This window comes from Lacerta agilis, chromosome 1, assembly GCF_009819535.1.
Source record: "Lacerta agilis isolate rLacAgi1 chromosome 1, rLacAgi1.pri, whole genome shotgun sequence".
NCBI classification, from domain to species: domain Eukaryota; kingdom Metazoa; phylum Chordata; class Lepidosauria; order Squamata; family Lacertidae; genus Lacerta; species Lacerta agilis.
Window position 1 is genome coordinate 82,585,100 of NC_046312.1, and position 23,067 is coordinate 82,608,166.

The 23,067-nt window shown below is 45.8% G+C and overlaps 1 protein-coding gene across 2 annotated transcripts in view; it reads left to right on the forward strand.

The window, feature by feature from the left end:
* The window catches only part of CHPF (chondroitin polymerizing factor), a 29,688-nt gene that overhangs the window by 2,254 nt on the left and 4,367 nt on the right, over positions 1 to 23,067 (forward strand). Inside the window, exons 1-3 of one of the 2 annotated variants that reach the window (XM_033159907.1) lie at positions 6,732 to 7,648; positions 19,569 to 20,133; positions 20,729 to 20,911. In XM_033159907.1, the coding sequence (XP_033015798.1) occupies positions 7,344 to 7,648; positions 19,569 to 20,133; positions 20,729 to 20,911 (1,053 nt within the window). In that variant the 5' untranslated portion in view covers positions 6,732 to 7,343. Of the gene's footprint in view, positions 1 to 6,731; positions 7,649 to 19,568; positions 20,134 to 20,728; positions 20,912 to 23,067 lie in introns of those variants that run through there. The other variant, XM_033159916.1, reaches the window with a different exon arrangement.

The window sequence follows — 23,067 nt, forward strand, 5'->3', positions numbered from 1 at the left end:
GGAGCAGTGATGGCACTTCCTTAATGCTGATAGGCAGGGAGTTCCAAAGTACAGGTTGCTGCTGCAAATATCTATTACAATATATATGCTATTAGACTACAACTCCCATCATCCTGACCACTAGACTTGTCACTAGGCATGATGGGAGTTGTAGTCCAACAACATCTGGGGCCCCGTGGCTTAAACTGTTAATGTGGCCTGACCATATGCACAGAAATCTCTAGCTCTCATTGCCATGTGGTCGAGGAACTGCAACTGCTCCATGTCCACAACCATTGAGCTGGATTTTTATATGCTGCCCCCTCACATGTAGGACAGTAGCCAAAACAGTTGCATTTGGATTACAGGAGGGATATGAGCTTGGCAGGGAAGCCAGATATCCCTGAACCCCAGAGGTCAGTCATTCCACTGGCTTAGGCACGTCATCGAAACTGCTCAAGGCTGAATCCCACTTACCATCTGCTGAGCTCCCTGTGTCATGAGAAGGAGGAGGATGTGTGGGAATGATGATGAGGCACTGCTGCTCCTACTGCCATCTCCTCCCTTCCCACTGTCAGCCTTTAGCAGCTAAGACAGTTTAGATCCTCCTCTGCTGTGCCAGGTGATTAGCTCTGGCCTGTAGCCTAGAGAAACCTTTATTTAAAGGTCTTAGTAATATACCATAGTCAAGCAGGAATGCATATGTATGCATATCCATCTCTAAAGGTTATGTGGTTGTATAAGACTTGGTGATGTCACCCATGTATTGTCAGCACATCAGACCATTTTTTAAATTTATTTTTTATTTTTTTTTTTTTTATAAGATTTTATTATTTTCCAAATTTTTTAAATTTATTTTTTATTGTCTGGGCATCAGAACCCTAATCCCAGTCGCTCTGGCCTGTAAAACAGTCTTCTTAGCTGGTCACCAGCTTTACACTTATCTGGATGGGGATAAGCAGCTGATGCACCAAACCTTTCTTAGCCATATTCCTGATGCCTTAAAGCACAAGGCCTACTGAGTTTCAGCTCAGACCAGCCTACCTCTTTGAAGTATATGGCACAAATCCAAGTGCTTTGTTGTTGTTCAGTCGTTCAGTTGTGTCCGACTCTTCGTGACCCCATGGACCAGAGCACGCCAGGCACGCCTATCCTTCACTGCCTCTCGCAGTTTGGCCAAACTCATGTTAGTAGCTTCGAGAACACTGTCCAACCATCTCATCCTCTGTCGTCCCCTTCTCCTTGTGCCCTCCATCTTTCCCAACATCAGGGTCTTTTCTAGGGAGTCTTCTCCAAGTGCAGTAAACACCAAGTGTACATACAGGTGAAACTCGAAAAAATAGAAAATCGTGGAAAAGTCCATTTATGTAAGCAATTGTTTTCATTAGCTACTGGAGTTTAATATATGAGATATACTCATGACATGCAAAGTGAGATATGTCAAGCCTTTATTTGTTATAATTGTGATGATTATGGCGTTCAACTGATGAAAACCCCAAAGTTTAAATTGTTAATTTGGGGTTCTCATCAGCTGTACGCCATAATCATCACAATTATAACAAATAAAGGCTTGACATATCTCGCTTTGCATGTCATGAGTCTATCTCATATATTAGTTTCACCTTTTAAGTTGAATTACTGAAATAAATGAACCTTTCCACGATATTCTAATTTTTTGAGTTTCACCTGTATGTCAAAGGAATTTATTTTTTAGGGGGGTGGGATCAAGGGTAAATGGGCTGAGATAAAGCCAATTAATAGCAGAGGAATAAATGCAGAATGGCATCTTTGCCCACCATAGCTGCAAAGCATACATAGTTACAACCACCCTGGAAATAAGCCCATAAAGGTTACTAGTCTGCAAAGGAGACGGGTGGTCTGTTTACTTGCCTGTGAAAGTTGGCAGATGAAGAACAATGAGCTTGGTCCCTTCTCCAGCAGCCTGCTGCATTTGTATGCTGCTCACAAAGATGGGGGGGGGGGCGGCTTCTTTCCCATGCAGCAGCCCACTTGGTTTCTCTGCTGGCATCAGAGAAGGGATGGGGTACCCCCTTCTCCACCAGCCCAAACCTTTGCCTGCTTGCAGTTACTTGTTGCCTATGCCTACTGCACAACAGCTCAAATGTGAGGCTGAGTGTGAGTTTTAAAGCAAAACTTCAGGCTTTTCTCATTAAATCAGTTTTGTGAGTCTGAGAAGAAAAATAATAAGACTGAATGAATATCAGACTCAGAATTGTTTTCTGGATTCTAATGGAACTTTAATATAATGTGCTTGAAGGTGTGTTTGTGTGTGTGTAAAAGAGAGGGGTTTTGGGGGGTGTTCATTGGGTATTGATAGCCTTTGTGTGTCAATGAGTGATAGTGCAATCCTATGCATGTTTACTCAGAAGTACCAGTATGTCCCACTACATCTAATGGAGCTTACTCCCTAGTAAGTGTGTTTAAGATTGCAGTCTGATTCATTAAAGATCTGGTACATTAAATGCTAGTGGCTTGAGGCTAATGCCAATTCTAGGGGTGGCGCTGTAGAGATGATGTAGGAGGGGAATAAAAATAACGTGTTTTTTTTATGTAGTCTGGCCAGCTGGGAATAACAGGGCTCCTACACCTTATGTAGAAAAGGGAATTTCAGCAGGTGTTGCTTGTCATGCAATGTACACTTGATAGCATGCTTTCTTCTGTGTGGCTGTTAAAGCTGCAGTAGCCCTGTGCCCTTTTCCATCTGGCAGTTCTAGTTTTGTGTTTCTTTGTTGTACATTTAAAGCATATCCAACACATATTTAAAGGACATGATTCCCCCCCCCCGCAAAAATTCTGGGAACTGTAGTTTGTAAAGGATGCTGGGAATTGTAACTTTGTGAGGAAAACTACAGCTCTCTGGCTTCTTGGGGGTGGGTGGGTGCCATACGATTTAAATGTCAGTTGGATATGCTCTAAGTTAGAGTTTTCCAAAGTGTGTGTCATGACACGTTAGTGTGTTGGCTGCAGTGGTGGTGCGAATGCTCCCTGCACTCCTCCCGGGGCAGGAAAGGGGTTGGTTTAACCTCTGGTTTGCTAGTAAAACTGAATTACTGTGTCGCAAAATGATGCATGTCTAAAAAATGTGTCACCAACATGAAATGTTTGGAAAGCTCTGCTCTAAGTGGATGGTGTGGATCTGCCTAAAGTTGTGCAACTTTGCAACCCTTCTGAAAAATGATGTGGAATGTACTTGGATCACATGTTCTGATACTAGTGTTTTAAATGAAAAATGTAAAAGTAATACTGTAGATATATATTGTGTGTGTGCATGTTACATGGTTTTAGCTGGTCTACACATAAATGCAACAATAAATCAAGTTCAATTGGAGCGGAGAAGAGTGCCCTAGATGTCACAACACTGAATATATTCATTAATGACTAGATAAAATAAATAAATAGACTTTGCAGCTAACTTTCAGGTGATACAACAGGAGCAGCTGTAAATGAGGTGAAATTAGTTTTTAATCAAAAGTAATTAATGGATTAATGCATGAATAATTTGGAGCACTGTAATGACCATGATAACAATTTTACAAAGCCAAAAATAAGGCACTGTGCACTGGTAAGAAAAACACTAAAATGGGAATGCTAGATAGCTTGATCCTATCTACCTTGGCTCAACAAAATCATTTTATCCACAGGCCATATTATTTTCTTCTGCAGCTGTGTTCATTTTCAAAACAAGCTGCAAGTGAGTCAAATTAAGTGCATTAGATTTCGGCTAATGAAATTAGTTTCCTGACAAGTACAAGCTGTGGGATCGCCTTCCTTGGAAGTTGTTTCTTAAATGAAAGGTCCCCTTCAGGCATCATTTGTATTAAGTGTTCATCATTATTTATGCTCGTGATCTTCTGGGGCGATTATACACAATCATGCTTCCATAACAATTTGTGCCTGCAAAATGTTTTGGGCATCATGTAGTTTCCTGCTAAAATCCTGTAACTTTTCATGCCACAAAGTGTGCCACAAGGGATGCCTCCTGAATGTCACTGTTTTGTGGGTGGGATACAAGTGTATGCTTGAACTTTAGATTTGCTGGTCCATTGAAGGGCTCCATCATGGGCTTAGCCAGGATTTATTTTAGGGGGGCAGGCTTTATGTTGGGGGGGGGGCAGAACTGAGTTATCTGCTATGCAATTGGTCAGTTAAGTATTTTTATTTATTTACTTGATTTAGGGGGGCAGCTGCCCCCACCCTCACCCTTGGGCTCCATTGCCCTAGTGCAACAAATCCACTTTAAAAAAGAATTAGACTTTTTGCGGTTTGGAAGGCGACATGGAAATGCACTGAAAAGAGGGTAATGGCTAACAAGAAGGGGTATAAAAACTCTACAAGCAGAATCAGGATAAATGCTAAATAAACAGGTTGTCTGGAGGAGCTCACAGTATGTGAAATGGCTTCCCCAACACATATAAGGTCTGATCTATACGAATATGGTAGTAAAGAACTGTTGTGATATGATGTAAACAAAGCCAGCCCTAAGATTAGGCAAATTACCGGTAAAGTGAGCAGCTGGGGCTGGGCAGGGGGCAACAATGGCAGCTCCCTGTCTGTTCCTCTCAGGTCTCCCATCTATTTCCCTTTGTTGGATGACAGATGCTTCAGTACTACCCCTCCTGTCCTCTTTAATCTGGCTTAGGTACAGCAGAGGACCTCATCCCTAGTTGTTGAAGTAAGATTCTGCTGCCAGGCTTGCATGCTTCCATGTGGGCAGCAGGCACCATTTTGCCTTTCACCTATTGGGCTGACCCTGAAATGAAAATATATTAGATTGCATTTGAATCCTGCCCCATATACAAATAAACTCCTGTCTGTAGAGTGTAACTAGTAGGCCTGATCACCTCATCTGTCTCCTGATAAATCTCTATGTGGGACAAGAAGATACAGTTAGAACTGGATATGGAACAACCGATTTGTTCAAAATTGGGAAAGGAGTACGACAAGGCTGTATATTGTCTCCCTGCTTATTTAACTTATATGCAGAATTCATCATGCGAAAGGCTGGACTGGATGAATCCCAAGCCAGAATTAAGATTGCCGGCAGTAATATCAACAACCTCAGATATGCAGATGACACAACCTTGATGGCAGAAAGTGAGGAGGAATTAAATAACCTTTTAATGAGGGTGAAAGAGGAGAGCACAAAATATGGTCTGAAGCTCAACATCAAAAAAACTAAGACCATGGCTACTGGCCCCATCACCTCCTGGCAAATAGAAGGGGAAGAAATGGAGGCAGTGAGATTTTACTTTCTTGGGTTCCATGATCACTGCAGATGGTGACAGCAGTCACAAAATTAAAAGGCGCCTGCTTCTTGGGAGAAAAGCAATGACAAACCTAGACAGCATCTTAAAAAGCAGAGACATCACCTTGCCGACAAAAGGTCCGTATAGTTCAAGCTATGGTTTTCTCAGTAGTAGTGTATGGAAGTGAGAGCTGGACCATAAAGAAGGCTGATCACTGAAGAATTGATGCTTTTGAATTTTGGTGCTGGAGGAGACAAGTCTTGAGAGCCCCGTGGACTGCAAGATCAAACCTATCAATTCTGAAGGAAATCAGCGCTGAGTGCTCACTGGAATAACAGATTCTGATACTTTGGCCATCTCATGAGAAGACTCCCTGGAAAAGACCCTGATACTGGGAAAGATTGAGGGCACAAGGAGAAGGGGACGACAGAGGACGAGATGGTTGGACAGTGTTCTTGAAGCGACTGGCATGTGTTTGGCCAAACTGCGGGAGGCAGTGGAGGATAGGGGTGCCTGGCGTGCTCTGGTCCATGGGTCACGAAGAGTCGGACACGACTAAACGACTTAACAACAACAGTAGGCTGCAACCCCTGTAACTAGCATAAAAGGTGCCTCCCTGCTCCAGTAGTATTCTGCTTGCATGGGGCTTGATTTTGTGTGCCATTTTGCACCCTTGAAAATGGATAATGTATTGTGGAAAAAATGAAAAACACAAAACTTGAAACTGTTAAATTTATTTTAAATTGCAATAATAATACAACGTTTCATTATTTTTTCTCAAATACCAGAAGAAAATGTTTTGACACACAAATCATTTTGAACCATCTTGTGAAGAGTGATGTTAAATTTTAAGTCTCTTAAAAGTTTAAGTCTCAGGCACATCAAAATCTCACTCCTTTGCAAATTTTGCCACCAAATCCTTCAGGTCAAGTGATGCTTGGGCATGCTCAGTTGATACGGTTGCCAAGCCAACAGGTCTCTTTTGCAAACGCTGTTTTTGTAAGTTTGAGCTTTGAGAAATGGCGTTCAAAACACAAAATAAAAGTAATTTATTGTTAGAAATTCACAAGATATAACAAAAAGTAAACTACACAAAACTGCACCCCTTAGAGGTCTGCGAGCCCCGCGAGGCCTCCACCTCTAGCAGCAGTCGGAAGTGCAGCAACCCATTCAGGACTTTGCCACTTATTCTGCTGCAAGCCATAAATCCAGCTTTGAAACGCAGGGCGACACTTTCCGTTCCTCACTTCTTCTCTCCAGCTTTGAGAACGGGTTGCGCTCCAGTTCCCTCCCTGCAGCATCATCACAAGCAGCAGCAGCAGCAGCGGAAGTTTGCCTGGCTCACGCGGGACAGCTGGGCCCGCGGACCCCCCGCCCGCTCTCGCCGCACCTTCTTTCTATCAACGGTTCAGAAAAACCTAAGGCGGGCTTTGACGAGCGCGCATCTTCGGGCGGGCATTGGCTGGGGGTGCGGCCGGCCCAGTGACGTCGAGCGGAGGGGGCGGGAATTGCGCGGGGGTGACACGTCGGACGGCGCCGGCGGCGGATCTCCTGCGAGACAACCCAGGAGCGGCGCCTCCCCTGCCCACCGCCCCTCGCTCCTTCCGCCCTTCTGCTCCCCACCGCGCTCCCTCGCGGGTCGGGATGGGGCGGCTCTAGACCAATAAGGCTCCGGATCCCGCAAGTGTTCCAGAATTGGGCCGCCCCGCCCCGCCCCCCTCCGTTGCTTGGCAGCGGCGGCCCCTCCCCCTTTCCAGGACCCGAAGCCGGGACCCGGTTCGCTCCCCCCACTCTTTGCTCCTACGCCTCGTCGGAGCGGCCCTTCCTGGCAGGAGCCACCGACCCCCATGACCCCTGGGCCTGCCGGAGAGGCCCCTTGGTGACCTTCGTGGGCAAGAGCCCTCGGGCTTCTTGGCCTCAGGACTCCCCACAGCTTCCCCTCAGGAGGTTTAAAGGCACGCCCTTGAGCCCCTTCCCCTGTTTGACCACCGAGGCGCCCCTCCCGGTGTCCCCCTTCAACTCGAGACAGCGCCCCCCCTTGCCCAGGTGCCCTGCTTGTGCCCAGGCGCCCCACCCTCTCCCCAGCGCACTGGCGCCATGCGCTTCTCCCTGGTGCTGTCCCTCCTGCGCCCTGTGGGGCCTGTGGTGGTCGGGGTGTCCCTGGGCTTCACCCTCAGCCTGCTCAGCGTCACCTGGGTGGAGGAGCCCTGCGGCCCAAGCCAAGGCAGCCTGCGAGATGGGGGCATGGAGCCGCAGCAGCACCAAGGCGGGCAGGGCAACGCCGCCCGCAAGCCCAACTCCGTCCCTGCGGGGATGGGCACGGAGCCTGAGCAGAGCTGGGAGCCCCGCGTCCTGCCCTACAAGCCTCCCAACCCGGGCAAGGCTGCCAAGAAAACTATCAGGTATTGGTGGTGGGGGGGGGGAGAAAATGGGGTGGCTTGGGGGAGCAAAGGGTGCATATGGAAAAGGGAACAGGAAAATGTAATCTCAAGGTAATCTGGCCACTGTTTGGGTTCCTGTGGACTTTAGAGGCTCACAGGTACCGGTAGGTGTAATTTGTGGCCTCTTTGTTATACTGCGGGGGTCATGTGGCGGGAATATGCCACAGTATGTGACCCATTAGTGGTTCCATGTAGCTGCTGGCCAGTAGACATAAATACTTGTATGTCAGCAATCCTTTCATAATGCTGAATGAAACCAGTATAACGTTCAATATATAATAGTGTTCACCCTCACAGCAGCCCTGTGGAGGTAGATGACTGGGGACTTGTGACTGGCCTGAGGCCACACAGTTAAACCCTGATATAGGTAAAGATAAAGGGACCCTTGACCATGAGGTCCAGTTGCGGATGACTCTTGGGTTGCGGTGCTCATCTCGTTTTACTGGCTGAGGGCCAGCATGACTAAGCTGCTTCTGGCAAACCAGAGCAGTGCACGGAAACACCGTTTACCTTCCCGCCATAGCGGTACCTATTTATCTACTTGCACTTTGAAGTGCTTTCGAACTGCTAGGTTGGCAGGAGCAGGGACCGAGCAACAGGAACTCACTCCTTTGCGGGGATTCGAACCGCCAACCTTCCAGTTGGCAAGCCCTAGGCTCTGTGGTTTAGACCACAGCTCCACCTGATATAGGTGAGACTTTAATCCATGCCTCCCATGTGCAACACCTAACTGCCTATCCAGATGTGGTAAGCGCATCCATAGTGGGCCTATGTTTAGAACAAACTTCATTCAGACTGCTGCCCTCCTTTTTTATGACATCCCACAGGAAAGCTTGGGGCTGTGTTCTTCCTATTCAGGAAGTCTTTCGGTACAAATAGTTTCCTTTGAAAGGAAATGGGCTTGAGCAGTGCTTTTTTCAGGGGGTTTGCAAGGGTACACAGTACCGGCACCTCTTTTTTGTTGTTGTTAAAAAGTGTGGCACTTACTGTAACAACTTCATGGTGAGTACCAGCACCTATTTTTCTAGAAAAAAAGCACTGGACTTGAGTAAAGAAAAGCAGTGATGGCTACTGCTGTTCCAGAGGTAGCTGAATGAGGGCTTAATCAAACAACAGTGTATATTTTGGGCTTTTGCAGAACCTTTTAATACACTTGTTTCTCCTTTAATAAATGTAATAATATTTTTAATTTTTATATCACTTTAGATGCTCAAAACATTTCATTTATTTTATCTTTCTGTAATCCTTACTATAACCTTTTAAGCTAAGTTAGTATTATTATCCCCCAGATTTGGCAGGTGGGCAGATTATGAGATAAATGAAGTACCTAAGGCCACATATTCTACCCCCAGGACCTACTTGCAGTGGCTGAAAATTACTGAGGCCCACCAGTCAAAAAATAGTGGTGCATTATTATTTTTATTACATTTATATACCACCTTTTCCTCCAAGGAGCTCAATGTGGGGTGCATTATTATTTTCCTCCCCATTTTACTCTCACAACAACTCTGTGAGGCAGGTTAGGCTGAGAGACAGTGACTGGCCCAATATCACACACTGAGCTTCATGGCTGAGTGGGGATTCAAACTCTGGTCTCCTAGGTTCCGAGTGTAGGGGCAGGGGCAGGCACAGGCACAAAATGGTGGCAGATAGGCATAATTTGGCATTAGTTGCCAGTTACTGACATAATACCTAACCTATCTTTGGAAATTGCTGCATTCTTTGCAGCATTTTCTTTGTGATACGGAGTTTGATATTTCAGCTTTCCTCAAGCGAAGTACAGACATTTGCTCTGGAGTTATTTTGGCAGCCTCCCCATTTAAGGCAGAATTTGTTGATCCAGAGACAAAGTGGAAAAAGCTTTTTCTTTTATATTTTCCCCCCTTCTCACGCTTCCTGCCCATCTCCAGTACCGTAATTTCTTCATCCATTCTCCTTCCATACTCAACTTACCCCCTGTCCCCAACCAATTTCTTTCCTCCTTCCTCTGTCTTTATATTCACTTCTTCCTCCTTTAAACTTTCCTCTCATATCCCCTTCCTTTCTATGTCCAGTTTGTTCATTTATTATTTTCTATTACCACTGATTAAAAAATATTAACCTTTTATCTCATTTTCCTTCAGAGGAAGAACTTCCTTTCCTCCAACTCTTACTGAACTTCTCTCTTGCTTTGTCACCTTTACTCATCTTGCAAAAGGAGTTGCTTGTGCTGATATTTGTCCAACTGAAAGGCTATGGGATGGTTAGGGGGCTGGACAGGCAAATGAGGAGGCACTAAGCAGTCTGTGGTTCTGAGGCCCACCTGAAAGTGGACCAAGGCCTATATTCAAAGAGCAATGACCTAAGTTCATTGTAGAGGTGAGATTCAAACCAAAGACTTCTGATTCATAGTTCATTCTCTTAGCTGTTATACTACAGATCTCTGTACAGCTTATTGAGTGAGTTTGGCACTTTCGTTTATGAAAGTCCTGCTGTTCTTGGGGTACTGCATTTATATGTCTACCACCTTGAATTCCATGGAATAAAGGTGGGATCTGAACTTTTCTAGTTCTCCAAAAGACACTATTTTGTCACTGGGAAAGTGCATTTCCCATCGCCACCTACCACATGTTGCAATGACTAATGAATTTTCTCTATGTGTTTTTAAAAAACAATGTGTACAATGTATTGGAGACTCTGCACTCTCCTCCTGTAATAGTAAAAGAAAGGCATACTTGCATGTGTGGGAGGAAAATAAGATCTGTGGCCCTTGTGTGGGTTAATTAATAAAAGAACCAGCTGGATGCCTGGATTCAAAACACGGGACTTTGCACACACTCCGTCAGAGGAGAACCTCCAGCAAAATTTAAAACAGTCATAGAGTTAAGCTGCAGTATAGCATGGGAATATGGGTTGTTAGACCCCTTTTCATATCCTGTTTAATCTGCTTACAGCACTTGCCCCTCTCTGTACCACTCTGTCAATGAGCAAACCACACTCGTTTAAAAGCTTTATTAACAAAACCCAAATGTCGGGTTCATGCATTATTCCATGCAGCAGCAAGGAGAGCACAGGTAGAATACTCTTGGGTACGAAATACAGATAATTAGCTTCAAACACCCAGTCTGAGCATGTTCAGACATGTCCTTCCTGGTCGATTACATGGCACAAAGATAGTGTGAGGAAAGGAAAGGAAAGAAGCTTCACTTCCTCACCAAAGGTGAGGGGGTGTGACCTAACTGAGTCTAGCAATAGAACTGTGGTCTTAACCCCTTCATGCATTGTCATATTTTTCCATGTATAAGACTAAGTGTTTTAACCAAAAAATTAGGTTTAAAATTGGGCCTCGTCTTATACACAGGTAGTGCTGAGGGGTGTTTTCTTAATTTGGAGTCCCCCAAAATAGGGGGTGTCTTATACATGGGGGTGTCTTATACACGGAAAAATATGGTAATTAGCCCTATGTTTTCTAGTTTTGTTTGTCTGCAATTTCCCACGGCATGAATATTTTGGGGCTGTTCCTCTCTGCCTGCTTTTAGCAATGCCTTGCAATTTGAAGATTTTTTTTAAAAAAACCTTTTTATACTTCTTCAATTTCCACTTTTCTAACACAGAAGTGCTTATTTCCTTAAAAAAGTGACCTCCTTTCTTGCAGCAATGTCCATTATTTTTGGACGGCACAGTGCTCCATCTAGGAATATCTCACAAAGGCAAAAAAATGGTTTTGACTGTTTGTTTTAGATAGGTTTCTACCCTTTCTACTTTATTATTATTTTGCAGCCCAAATAAGCTGAGAGCATGGTGGAGTTTTCTAAGTGCTCTACCATATGCTCAGATCCTGATTTACCATGCCCACAAAAACTTAATTTGCAGTTGTGCAGAAAAGGTGGTTTTGCTTTTGTGTTCTCCATAGTCTATGGCTTTTTGAGTGGGTGATTCTTCCAAACTTTGAAAACAAGTAATTTCCAGGAAAGGGCTGGCTGCTATGCTTCAGAAAAGTCCTGTGGCTTCCTTTGTCCATGCATGTGAATAGTCAACACATATTGATCAGCATGCATTCAAATATTTCCTGTAAGGGTCCTCATTGATGGTGGGGCACTTGGACATTTGTATCGGTACAAATCTATTTAATCCAGAATGACAAAAATAGTGCGGATGGTATAAAAGCCCCAAAATGTGATCATGTCAGTTGACCTTTAGGTATATCCATAAATGATTTGCCATTGTTTGGCATGTTGATTGTTTGAGTCCTGCACACCATACAAGGTTTTCCTTCTCCCTGTGTGGAATGTTCCCTTAGTCCAAATTGCTGACCAGGGAAGTACCAGCTTTCTGTGTTTAACAGAGATGATATAGGATATTCTTGCATAGCTTTCTATTGTGGATCCTTCTTTCCACATTTCCAGTTTATTCCAAAATATGCAGCCAGCAGTGCTGGCATCTGAAGTCTGGGCACATACTCTGGTTGCACTTTAATACTTAGTTAATTTTGCCCTTGTAACTTGCTGCTCACCAAGTGTTAGTAATGGTTGTCCCTAGCAGAACATATGAGTGGCAAAGGACATGACACTGCTGTGTGTCTGCTAGGAGGGAGAAGTCATATCACACACCAAGCTACTCAAGTTTTTGATACTAAGTTGTCTGCACCCACTAAGTTTTTTATTTTAAAATATTTATCACTTTCCATTTTACAGCAATACATAAAAACCCCCAAAATAACATCAAATCAACTCCCCGCCCCCAATCCATGGAATAGTGGGCTTCTAACAACTTTTAGCACCCTTTAAAACTCCAGTTCCCATGATTCTTTGGGAGAAACCATGGCCTTTCAGCTGATTCCTTGGTGGCCTGCTGGAATGCGGAATTAACCAGGGCTATTGACTGTCTGGCTCCAAAGCACCCTCTCCAATTGCATGGAGCTCAGACAGCCCTGTGGTTTTTCCCCCGGAGCTGAGGGAAATGAAACAATTGCTGAGTCGGCTGGAGTGCCGGTGGCAGAAAATTCATTCTGAATCAAACTAAACATGGGTTAGAGCTCAAAGTTGAGCCTACCAAGTGCTGATAGCGATGGTGAATAGGACCTTCTAAACGCCTCTATTGTATCTGCAGAAAATAGCAGCATGAGACTTTCAGGTGGTTCACAAGCTAATGGAACCATCTTTGCTATGAGGGCCTGGTGAGGACCCCATGATCTCCTGCAATGATTTTGGAAAGTTTTTTACATATCAAGTCGCTCAGATTTGGAAAGAGGTGGACTCCACGTGGTAGTGAGACCAGAGCAGGAGAGTGCTAGAGTCCTGTCTAGTCAAGTTGCATGGGGTCAGTTCCAATCTGTTACCTCTGAGGATGTGGACAGGCTGCTTGGACGAGTGAATTTGACCACCTGTCTCCTTGATCCTTGCCTATCCTGCTCATAAAAGTGAGCCAGGAAGGGCTGGGTGATGGGCTCCGTGGGGTGGTGAATGTCTTCCTCTGTAAAGGAGTCTTTCCAGACCTGCTCAAAGAAGCGGTTATTAAATCACTTCTTAAAAAACATCTTTGGATCTGGCCAATATGGCCAACTATCGCCCAGTCTCAAATCTTCCATTCTTGGGCAAGGTGATTGAGCGGGTGGTTGCTGAACAACTCTAGGCATGCCTGGAGGATGTGGACCATTTGGATCCCTTCTAATCGGAATTCTAGTCTCATCATGGTACTGAAACGGCCTTGGTTGTGCTGGTTGATGATCTCTGGTGGGCTAGGGACAAAGGTGAAAGCTGTTTTCTCTCAGTGGCCTTTGACAGCATTGACCATGACATATTTCTGGACCATCTAGTTTGGGAGCTGGGGGCACTGTGTTGCAGTGGTTCCGCTCCTTCCTTCTTGGTGGTGTCCAGAAAGTGGTGTTGGGGGATGAGTGTTCAGACCCCTGGGCTCTCACTTGTGGGGTGTCTCAGGGCTCCATCCTCTCCCCAATGCTTTTCAACATCTATATGAAGCCGCTGGCAGAGAGCATCAGGAGGTTTGGGCTGGGTGTTCACCAGTATGCGTATGATACCCTGGTCTACCTCTCCTTTAAATCAGAACCATTGAAGGTCCTCTGTGAGTGTCTGGAGGTGGTTGGAGGATGGATGGCAGCTAACAGATTGAGGTTGAATCCTGACAACACAGAAGTACTATTTTGGGGGGATGGGGTGGGCAGGTGTGGGGGACTCCCTGGCCCTGAATGGGGTAACTGTGCCTCTGAAGGACCAGGTGCACAACCTAGGAGTCATTTTGGACTCACAGCTGTCCATGGAGGCACAGGTCAATTCTATGTCCAGGGCAGCTGTCTACCAGCTCCACCTGGTATGCTGACTGAGACCCTACCTGCCCACAGACTGTCTCACCAGTGTGGTGCATGCTATGGTTATCTCCCGCTTGGACTACTGCAATGCACTTTTTGGAACTAAAATATCCGCCTGATGAAGTTAAACAACAGATCAACAAATCCAGACTGATACCCAGAGAGAACTTGCTGCAAGACAGACCCAAAAGAGAAAATAACAGAACACCACTAGTAATCACATACAGCTCCCAAGTTTAAACAGTTCAACGCATCATCAGAGATTTGCAACCTTTCCTAGACAACGACAGTTTTCTTTCCCAAGCTTTGGGAGGAAGACCTGTCATTGCCTACAGACAGCCACCCAATCTTAAACAACTCCTCACCCACAATGATACAGCAAGCATACTTAATATGCACACTGGTACCAAAGCCTGTAATAAACCCAGATACCAACTTTGCTGCCACACCCACACCTACAACACCATCACTGGACCCAGTTCATCATCTTGTGGCTGATCTTTCTGCTCCCTTCTTTGGTTCAAGGAGGATGTGCTGGTGAAGAGGTGAAAGAAAAGCAAGAGGGGCAGCTCCCTAATGCTTGGTAGTGATCTGTGAATAAATATTATTTATTACACTTCTTGGATGCCTTTCTCAGCTTGCAAGATTATAACAAATCCACGCAATTTAAAACAAAATAAGCACAGCACTATCTGTGCAGTATTATTATGTAATAACAGCTGAAATGAAGGAGGAGGCTTATGGTTTAAGTATATGGGTTCAGGGTCAGGAGAATAGGTTTTTAAGGGAGCATGGCAGTCCCCCCCTTTAGATGATGGGCTTTTTGCCTCTTATCTCTTGGTTCAGCTGCTGGAGCTTCTCATCACTTGTTGCCTTATCTGAATTTGCTTTTGGGAAGATTGAGGTCATTCTGCATGGTCTGTGATCAGCCGTGTCCAATTCTGGGAACATCCTTCGTGCAGCTTTCCGTGAGCATAGTTGAGTTCCGTAGCACACAAAATGGTGTGTAGAAAGTATCAAGAAAATCTTCAATAAAAAATACTTTAAAAAAAAAGAAAAAAAGAAAAGAAAGTACGGTATCCCTTGGAAAGAGGTCCATTCCACCCACCCACCTCTGATGCTCCAGGCACAAAAAATCGCAGTCTCTGCAGCCTGTATAGTCTTGTAGTGGCCCCATTAACTCTGTGTAATCCAGTAGGATACAGGCCCAATTCTGGAAATCGGAGCCATGCAGAGATTTCCATGTGGGCAGGGAGCACTTTCTCCCTTTGGGTCTGGAGTGCTGAAAGCCCAAAGGCACAGACATAGTGAGCTTTAACAGTGACAAAGAACCACATTCTAAAGTTTCTGGCCTGCTTTAGACTATCAGATCCTAGCTTAATGAGCCAGGATATACACAGGCTTTGTGCTCTCAAACGCAGCCGTTTTTCTCTTCATTTCTCCCTTTGTGCCAAGTGCAGAATCAAGCCAGAAAGCTGCAGTTAACCATGCCTTCCCAGGATTTGCAAACTGGGAAATGTGTTTAAGGGCTTCCAAACAAGCCAGGATTTAGAGCCCTTCTTTAAATCATGGTGGGCTCCTTGTAGCTTCCTTGTTTGTTTCGCTGCTTGCATGAAAGGGTGAAGCATGAAAGGGAGAAGCAATGTGGGCACTCAGAGGCTGTGTGCAGTTGCACAAACCTCGTACCTAACCTGGCTCACTTAAGGTAGGCTTTGATCATGCATACCTGGCCACTGTTTCCCCAGAGATGGGAATGAGGGGTGTGTGTGCATGCATTTGTGTGTTTCCAGGAAAGGGAACCAGGAGACTTGCTGCTCCTACAGTCACCCATTCTGTTTGCTGGTTGCCCAGTTCATTGCTCTTTTTAGTTAAGAGTGTCATTTATTCTGACAATTTATAGTGACACCTGCTCCTTCCCACTCTCCGTGTGTGCATGTGTGTGTCTGTGTTTGCTGGGGTTATGGTGGTTAATACTGCCTGCTGGCAGTCCAGAAGACTGCCTTGCCTTTATTATCTTTCTGCATTTTCTTTCTCTCCCTCTCTCCCTCCTTTTCAGGGAATTGTCCTGTTCCTTATAAGGTTTAACTATGTCAAACCTTTATCCTCAGCATCTCTGTGCCGGATCTTCTGTGTTTGCTTTCTCTCCCACCACCACTCCTTCCTTGCCTGCCTCCCTCTGCAGTGTGTGTTGGCCCCTTTATTTCTCACCTTCCCAGCCTTTGGAGTATTGCTTGTCTAAGTGAGCCCCATGAGCACCCCTCACCCCTGTTTCCCATCCCCTTCCCAGTCATGATGTGGGGGGCGGGGAGAAACTCTGCTTTGTTTCTCCCCCTCTGATCCCTGGCACCAGGATTACCATCTCTTCCTTTCTCCTGCGTGCCCTCAACTCAATAACGGGTGAGATCAATGCTAGGGGTTGGGGGCCCAGGGAGGAGGGACTGAATGAGCTGTGTTGTCCCCAGGAGTGAGTGAGTGAGGGTGGGTGGGATGGGCAGGAAGTGGAGGGGCTGAATGAGCCCACTGTGTGAGTGGAATGGGGGTGGGTGGGTAGGAAGGAAGGAATGGTTTCCTGCTGCATTTGAATAATTAAAACCTGAAACTTATTGTAAGAGACTGGCCACCTGCATCCTAACACCAACTGTAATGTCACAGGGAGCAAGACACCCCCATCCCCATTTTCTTAATGCAGCCCCTACCTAACCGGGAGATGTCAAGAGTCTTTCCGCCCCCTCCAGATTCACAATTGCAGCAGTCAAATTATGGTGGGAAGCTGAATTCCCTAGGCATTTGGATTCTAGTCTTGACACCCTCCCCTTCTCTTCACACTCTTGAGCCTTACACTATTGCTCCTTCCTCTTGCTACTCAGTTGGGGATTATGATTAGCTCCTTAGGGGGCCGTCTAGCATGGAAGCTGAGGAGATCTGCTCAGAAGCCAAGTGAGATCTGCTCAGCCATGGCTACCCTCTCTAGCATTTTGCTAATTTGTCCATCTGGGTGTCTGTCTTGCAGGTTGCAGCATGTCTAAAATGGCTTATGAGAGTAAATTTATTATTATTTTATTATTTTATATATATACGGTAATTTTTATGGAGTTTTCATTTTTCTACATTTCAAAATAAACATTTTACAAACTTTAAAATATCCAATGACTTCCCTTCTTCTCCTTCCATGGTTCATTTTACATATCATATGTTCCTGCATATTTTATTATAACCATTCAAATCCAATTTTCCACTTTTACATCAATCAAATATTGTTTACTCTGTTGAATTTACAGTGGTACCTCGCAAGACAAAAAACTCGCTAGACGAAAAACTCGCTAGACGAAAAGCATTCGCTAACGAAAGGGTGACTCGCAAGACAAATTTTCCTATGCCGCGCTTCCTCCAACCGTGCTTTGCAAGACGAAATTTCCGCTATACAACAACACTCGCGGAACGAATTAATTTCGTCTTGCGAGGCACCACTGTATCTTAATGCTGACAGCATTTTCAGCTGTGTACAATTATTTCCCATATATTAAATAAATATTTTCTACTCTTCTTTAAATATACATTCTTCTTGCTCTCTTAGTGAGAGTAAATATTTTAAGAGATGCAAGGAATCTCTGTTGATCATAGGGGTTGCACTCAGATATATGGTGGTGGTACCCCCTCAGCCTTCATGGAAATTTGATTTCTGAGCTGGGGAAGCAGTTCAGATCTCTTTTGGTGGAAAGAACAATGCAGAAAGATGCTGAACCTGAGCCTCATGCTGGAGAATAATGTGGAAAGGATTTCAGAGGCAATGAGGTTGCACTCTGGGATACTCTGTTGCTTTGTGTGAGAGTCTGGGTTTCTTATAGAAGTTGCAGAACACATTCTTAGTTATTGCTGTGGTCAGGGCCGTCTTACACATAGATGTAGGGCTGCGGGGCACCCAGGCGCCAGGCTCTCAGGGGCGCCAGGCCAAGAGTCCGGGGCTGAGATTTGGAGTCTGAGGATTGGGAAGAGCTGACAGCCGCTGCCTCCTCGGGCTCAACTGTTGTTGTGCTGGACTCTGCTTGCCCCCCCCCCCGGGCGCCCAGTCCCGGCCTTGCTTTGCTGCCACTGCCGCCACCTCCTTGGACTACTCTGTTGTTGCTGAGTTGGCTGGCCAGGCCAGCCCTGCCGTGCACGCCTTGCCGGCCTGCCCTAGAAAAAGGTTAACAACTCTGCGCAACTGGGGGGGGGGGCGTGCCAGGCGGATCTTTGCACCCTGGCGCCGCATATGCTTAAGACAGCCCTGGCTGTGGTTGTTCTGATGTTGATGCCTGTGAAAGATCTGGCATCCTCATTGATATGAGTTAGCTCATCTTGCCCTTGATCGAATGCTGGGTCCTAATCCATCGCCAGGTTACTGTTAGCTATGCTTGGATTAATGATGGGCTTAATGAATGATCTACCCCTGTCCTGGTATGTGTCCCCCCACCCACCCGGGGTGTGTGTGTGTGAAATGGACATCCACAGGTTTCGCAAATGTGGTCTCCTGTTGATTTAGCAACTCAAGAACCCAGGGTATCTTGGAAAGCACTAGGAATTTAAAAATTTTGTGCATCCCCTCTACTCTTTATGTCTCAGCATTTTGGGTGCATTAGGGACAGCACATCTCTTTTAATAAGCCCTTGGCACAGTATTCTGAAACAGAAATGGTAATCTGTTTATTTCCTGTACGGTTCTAATGGAGGTGCTCACTGAAACAAATGGGACTTGAGCATTTGTAAATGCTCGACACACCTGAGGATCTGTAGTACACTTACAGAACATACAGGGTTGCTATTATTTATGTAATAACAGTAATGTACATGGGTGCTTTACAGGGTAGCACAGGCAAAAAAAGAGAAAAAAGGACTAATTCCTTTGCTCTGGGAGTGTACCTTGCAAGCTAAAGTGTGACAGTGGCAAGAGAAAGCAGAGAGGGATTGGAGAGGTAAAGGTAGCAAAAGAGCTGTGTGGGCAAATATATCACTTAAGATGCCATTTTGATTACAGATTAAGGCACACACACCCTTGTCCCTGTGCATGCGCACACAGGCCAGCCACTTTTTTGTGTTGTGGTCCCATGTGGCTGTGGTGTGTGTGTGTGTGTGTGTGTGTGTGTGTGTGTGTGAATACTGGAACCTCATGGGCCATTCCCACCCCTTTGTAATGTTCATTCCTGGCTAAGTGAAGGGTTATGCCACGAGGCCCAGTCATACAACACTTGCATTCTCACATTTGCACACACACAGCAGCTGCATGGGATTGCACCACAAGGAAGCAGCTCCTGCACCAGTGCTGGCATGTGCGAGTGGGGCAAGCGCTGTGGTCATTTTATGGAGAAAGTGGGGTTTGAGGAGTCATGATTGTTTGCTGCTTGCAGCGCAAAGCCTTGTCTCAGCAGAGCCCATTCTTCAAATGCTCCAGAAGGTGTTTGCAAGTATGCTCAAAAACGCAGGGCTGAGATGATGCTTCCTCAGTCAGTAGGGGATGTTGGTGGTGGAGAATTGGAGGCTCTTCTTCCCCTCCTTCACTGCCTCACATTCTCTCTTTCTGCCCGCCCTTTCCATTCCCTCAAAGGACCCGATACATCAGCACGGAGCTGGGCATGCGCCAGCGCCTCTTTGTGGGAGTGCTGACCTCGAAGAACACATTGCACTCCCTTGCAGTGGCGGTGAACCGCACCTTGGGACACCGGCTGGAGCGATTGGTCTACTTCACGGGCACCCGGGGGCGCAAGGTCCCTCACGGCATGACGGTGGTGACACATGGCGACGAGAGGCCCATCTGGAACATGTACCAGACTGTCAAGTATGTGCTGGACCATTACGTGGCTGACTTCGACTGGGTTTTCCTGGTGCAGGACGACACCTACACTGAGGCCCACCGTGTGAACCGCTTGGCCTCTCACCTCAGCATTGACACTCTGCTCTACATGGGCCGGCCAGAGGAGTTCATTGGTGGGGACACGCAAGGGCGATACTGCTATGGCGGCTTTGGCTACCTGCTTTCCCGGGCCCTTCTCCTGCGGTTGCAGCCTCACCTGGAAAGCTGCCGGAACGACATCCTGAGCGCCCATCCCGATGAGTGGCTGGGGCGCTGCATCATTGACTACACTGGGGTAGATTGTGTGGCAGAGCGTGAGGTAAGGAGGGCCAGCTGCACTGTAGTGTCCCTCTCCTATGTTCACTTATTTAATTTATTTTGTATATACTACTGAATCATAAAAAACCCTCTAAGTGGTTTACATACAATATACGCAAATGTTATTGGTACAAGTAAAAAGTTAAAAACAAGTTGGCCTGATAAAATAAGCAGGTAACAATTTAAAAATTTAACTACCTGTTGATATACAGGCCAACTTTACACATCTGGGTCTGTATATCAACGAAAAGGGTTTTGGCAGGTGCCAAAAAGCAATATGGCGGAGGCACCTGCCTAATATGAAGGGACAGGGAGTTGCAGTGTAGGTGCTGCTTAGCCAAGGGACTGATAGCCTTGCAAATGTGGAATGAACATGATCATGTGTTTCAAAGATTAGGGGGAGCAACCAAACACTCAATATTACAGGATGAATTATTGATCCCAGTTGAAAGCGGAGCTTCCTCTTCAGACATGCTTTTGTTTCCTTACAACTGGAGGGGAATACTGGCTGGTTGTATGTCATGGTTATATGTACTAACATGGATGGCCTGGATTTCCCTGTCAGATGTGCTTCTCTTATTCCTTCTCCCCACCAGGGCCTGCATTACCAGTATTTTGAACTTGGAAAGAACACTGACCCTGAGAGAGAGAGCGACCCGCGATTCAACACGGCTTTCACTGTTCACCCTGTGCTGGACCCTGTCCAGATGTACCGGCTGCACAGACATTTTGCGCGTGTGGAACTGGAGCACACATACCAGGAAATCCAGCAGCTACAGGTAAGGTGGGGAGGGCGTTAGATCTGGGTCTGTAACTGGCTGAGCGGAGTGGGGGACTTTGTTCACTCTCCTCACGCGCCACAGTTACCAGCTATAGGAAAGTCAGCCATGTTTTGTTTATTTTTACATTTATGTCGCACCTTTTCCTTCAAGGAGCTCAAGATTGTCGTATACTCTTCCTTTCCCAGTTCCATCCTTAGAACAACCCTGTGAGGTAGGTTAGGTTGAGGGACTTTGACTGGCCAAAGATCACTTAGTGAGCTTCATGGCTGAGTGAGGTTTTGAAACTTGGTCTCCCAGGCCCCAATCCAACACTCTAACCACTGCACCACACTGGCTTTCTCCAGTGTAGCTCAGCTGTAGAAAGTAACTGAGCCCATTTCACTTCTGATGTCTTCTAGGGCGGACATGGGGAACCTGGTGCGCTCTGGATTTTGTTAGACACTCCATTCGCTGGGGATGTTTGAATCTGAAGCTAGACCTTTCCTTCCCTCCCCAAGGATTTGGGCTTAACCGTGGCAACCCTCATGTTGGCAGTTTCTGAAATCTCCATATTTGGCAGCACATGCTGAGCTCTGACCCCTGGCTGTAGCTTCACCACTGGAGATTGGCTGGGGAGGGGGCAGGGCTGAATTTGAGGTGGTGATGGTGTGTGTGTGTGTATGCTGGCTTGCTTCCATGCACACTTAACCTTTTCCCCACCCACTGCTTCTCTCATTCCAAACCCATTTCCTCCAGCTGCAGTTCCAACCCCTTAATTCGCTGAACTAGTAACTACCACTTTTTACTGGGAAAATAAAGAGTGCACTAGTGAAACTGAAAAATATATAGAATTTTTGGTTAATAGGTTTGATATATACACACACATACACAGTGGTACCTTGGTGTTATAAACAAAAATCTGCCCTTATTCCCTTATGGGGTACACAAGAGCCCTTGTAAAGTCCTTTGTAGGTTCTCCATCGGTGGGAGTAAAAAACAGAGGCCAACCAGAGAATAATTAGAAGCAAAGCAAGTAAGCTTGATCTTTATTGTTTTGTTGCAACAGGGTTGACCTCCCCACACACAGGAGAGCGGGGGAGGAACACAGAGCCATGCGTGCAAGCACTTAGAAAGACATTTCAAAAAATCCCCCCTTGGAGTCCAGCCCCACCCCCAGAAACCTCACATATACATCACAGAAGGGGTGTAGCCTAAGACCACCACCCCCAGATACCTCATGCCTACGTCACCAAAAAGGCGGCCTCCAACAAATTTCAACAGAAATTTGAGAAGTTTGTTTTTCTCCTGCTTGTCATTTTATATGATAATTTTTATATGATTATCTGATTGCTTTTCCTGGGTAGCCAGGCCATTCCTTTGAGATGGTAATCACTCACCCCCTCCTTCCTTGCCAGAGACCCATTTGGTAAACATTTGGTCAGTTTTGAGAGTCAAAATGGTGTCAAGCCTGTCTTCCTGTGCTGCTTCAGACATGGCCTATTCATGCACATGTTTACTTGGTACACTAATGAACAATTATATATATATAAAACCTTAATATTCTTACAACATTGGTTTACAAACTTAATCCATTCCGGAAGTCCATTCTTAAACCGAAACCATTCTTAAACCGAGGCACGCTTTCCCTAATGAGGCCTCCTGCCACCGGTGCCCTTCCACTGTCTGTTCTTAGACCGAGGTAAAGTTCACAAACCTACTACTTCCAGTTTTGCAGAGTTCGTAAACCAAATCATTTGGAAATGGGGCTATTCTTAAACCGAGGTACCACTGTATATGCATTCCAGATAATCTCAAGCTGAATCTTAGTGTGCATTGTTGCAGTGGGTTTCCTTCAATGAAGGTCTTAACTCAAGTCCTAAGTTTGGAGGTTTAGGCAGCAAGCTTGCATGTTTTTTCAGCCAAGAATGGCAATTCCTAGATTCCGAAATGAAGGTTTGCTTTTGGGGAAAGGCCAGACCAGTCCAGACAGATGTCTGCTTCTTAATCTCATTGCTGAGCACAGCACCGGCTACCACGATGGACCTTGACTCATAGTCTGCAACTCTGCGTGCTATAAGCAGGGAACTGGGTGGCATTATTGATGCCTTCATAGATTCCGCTATTAGCTTTTTGGTTCGTGTAATAAAATCGGCAGAATATCGAGATGTATGAAA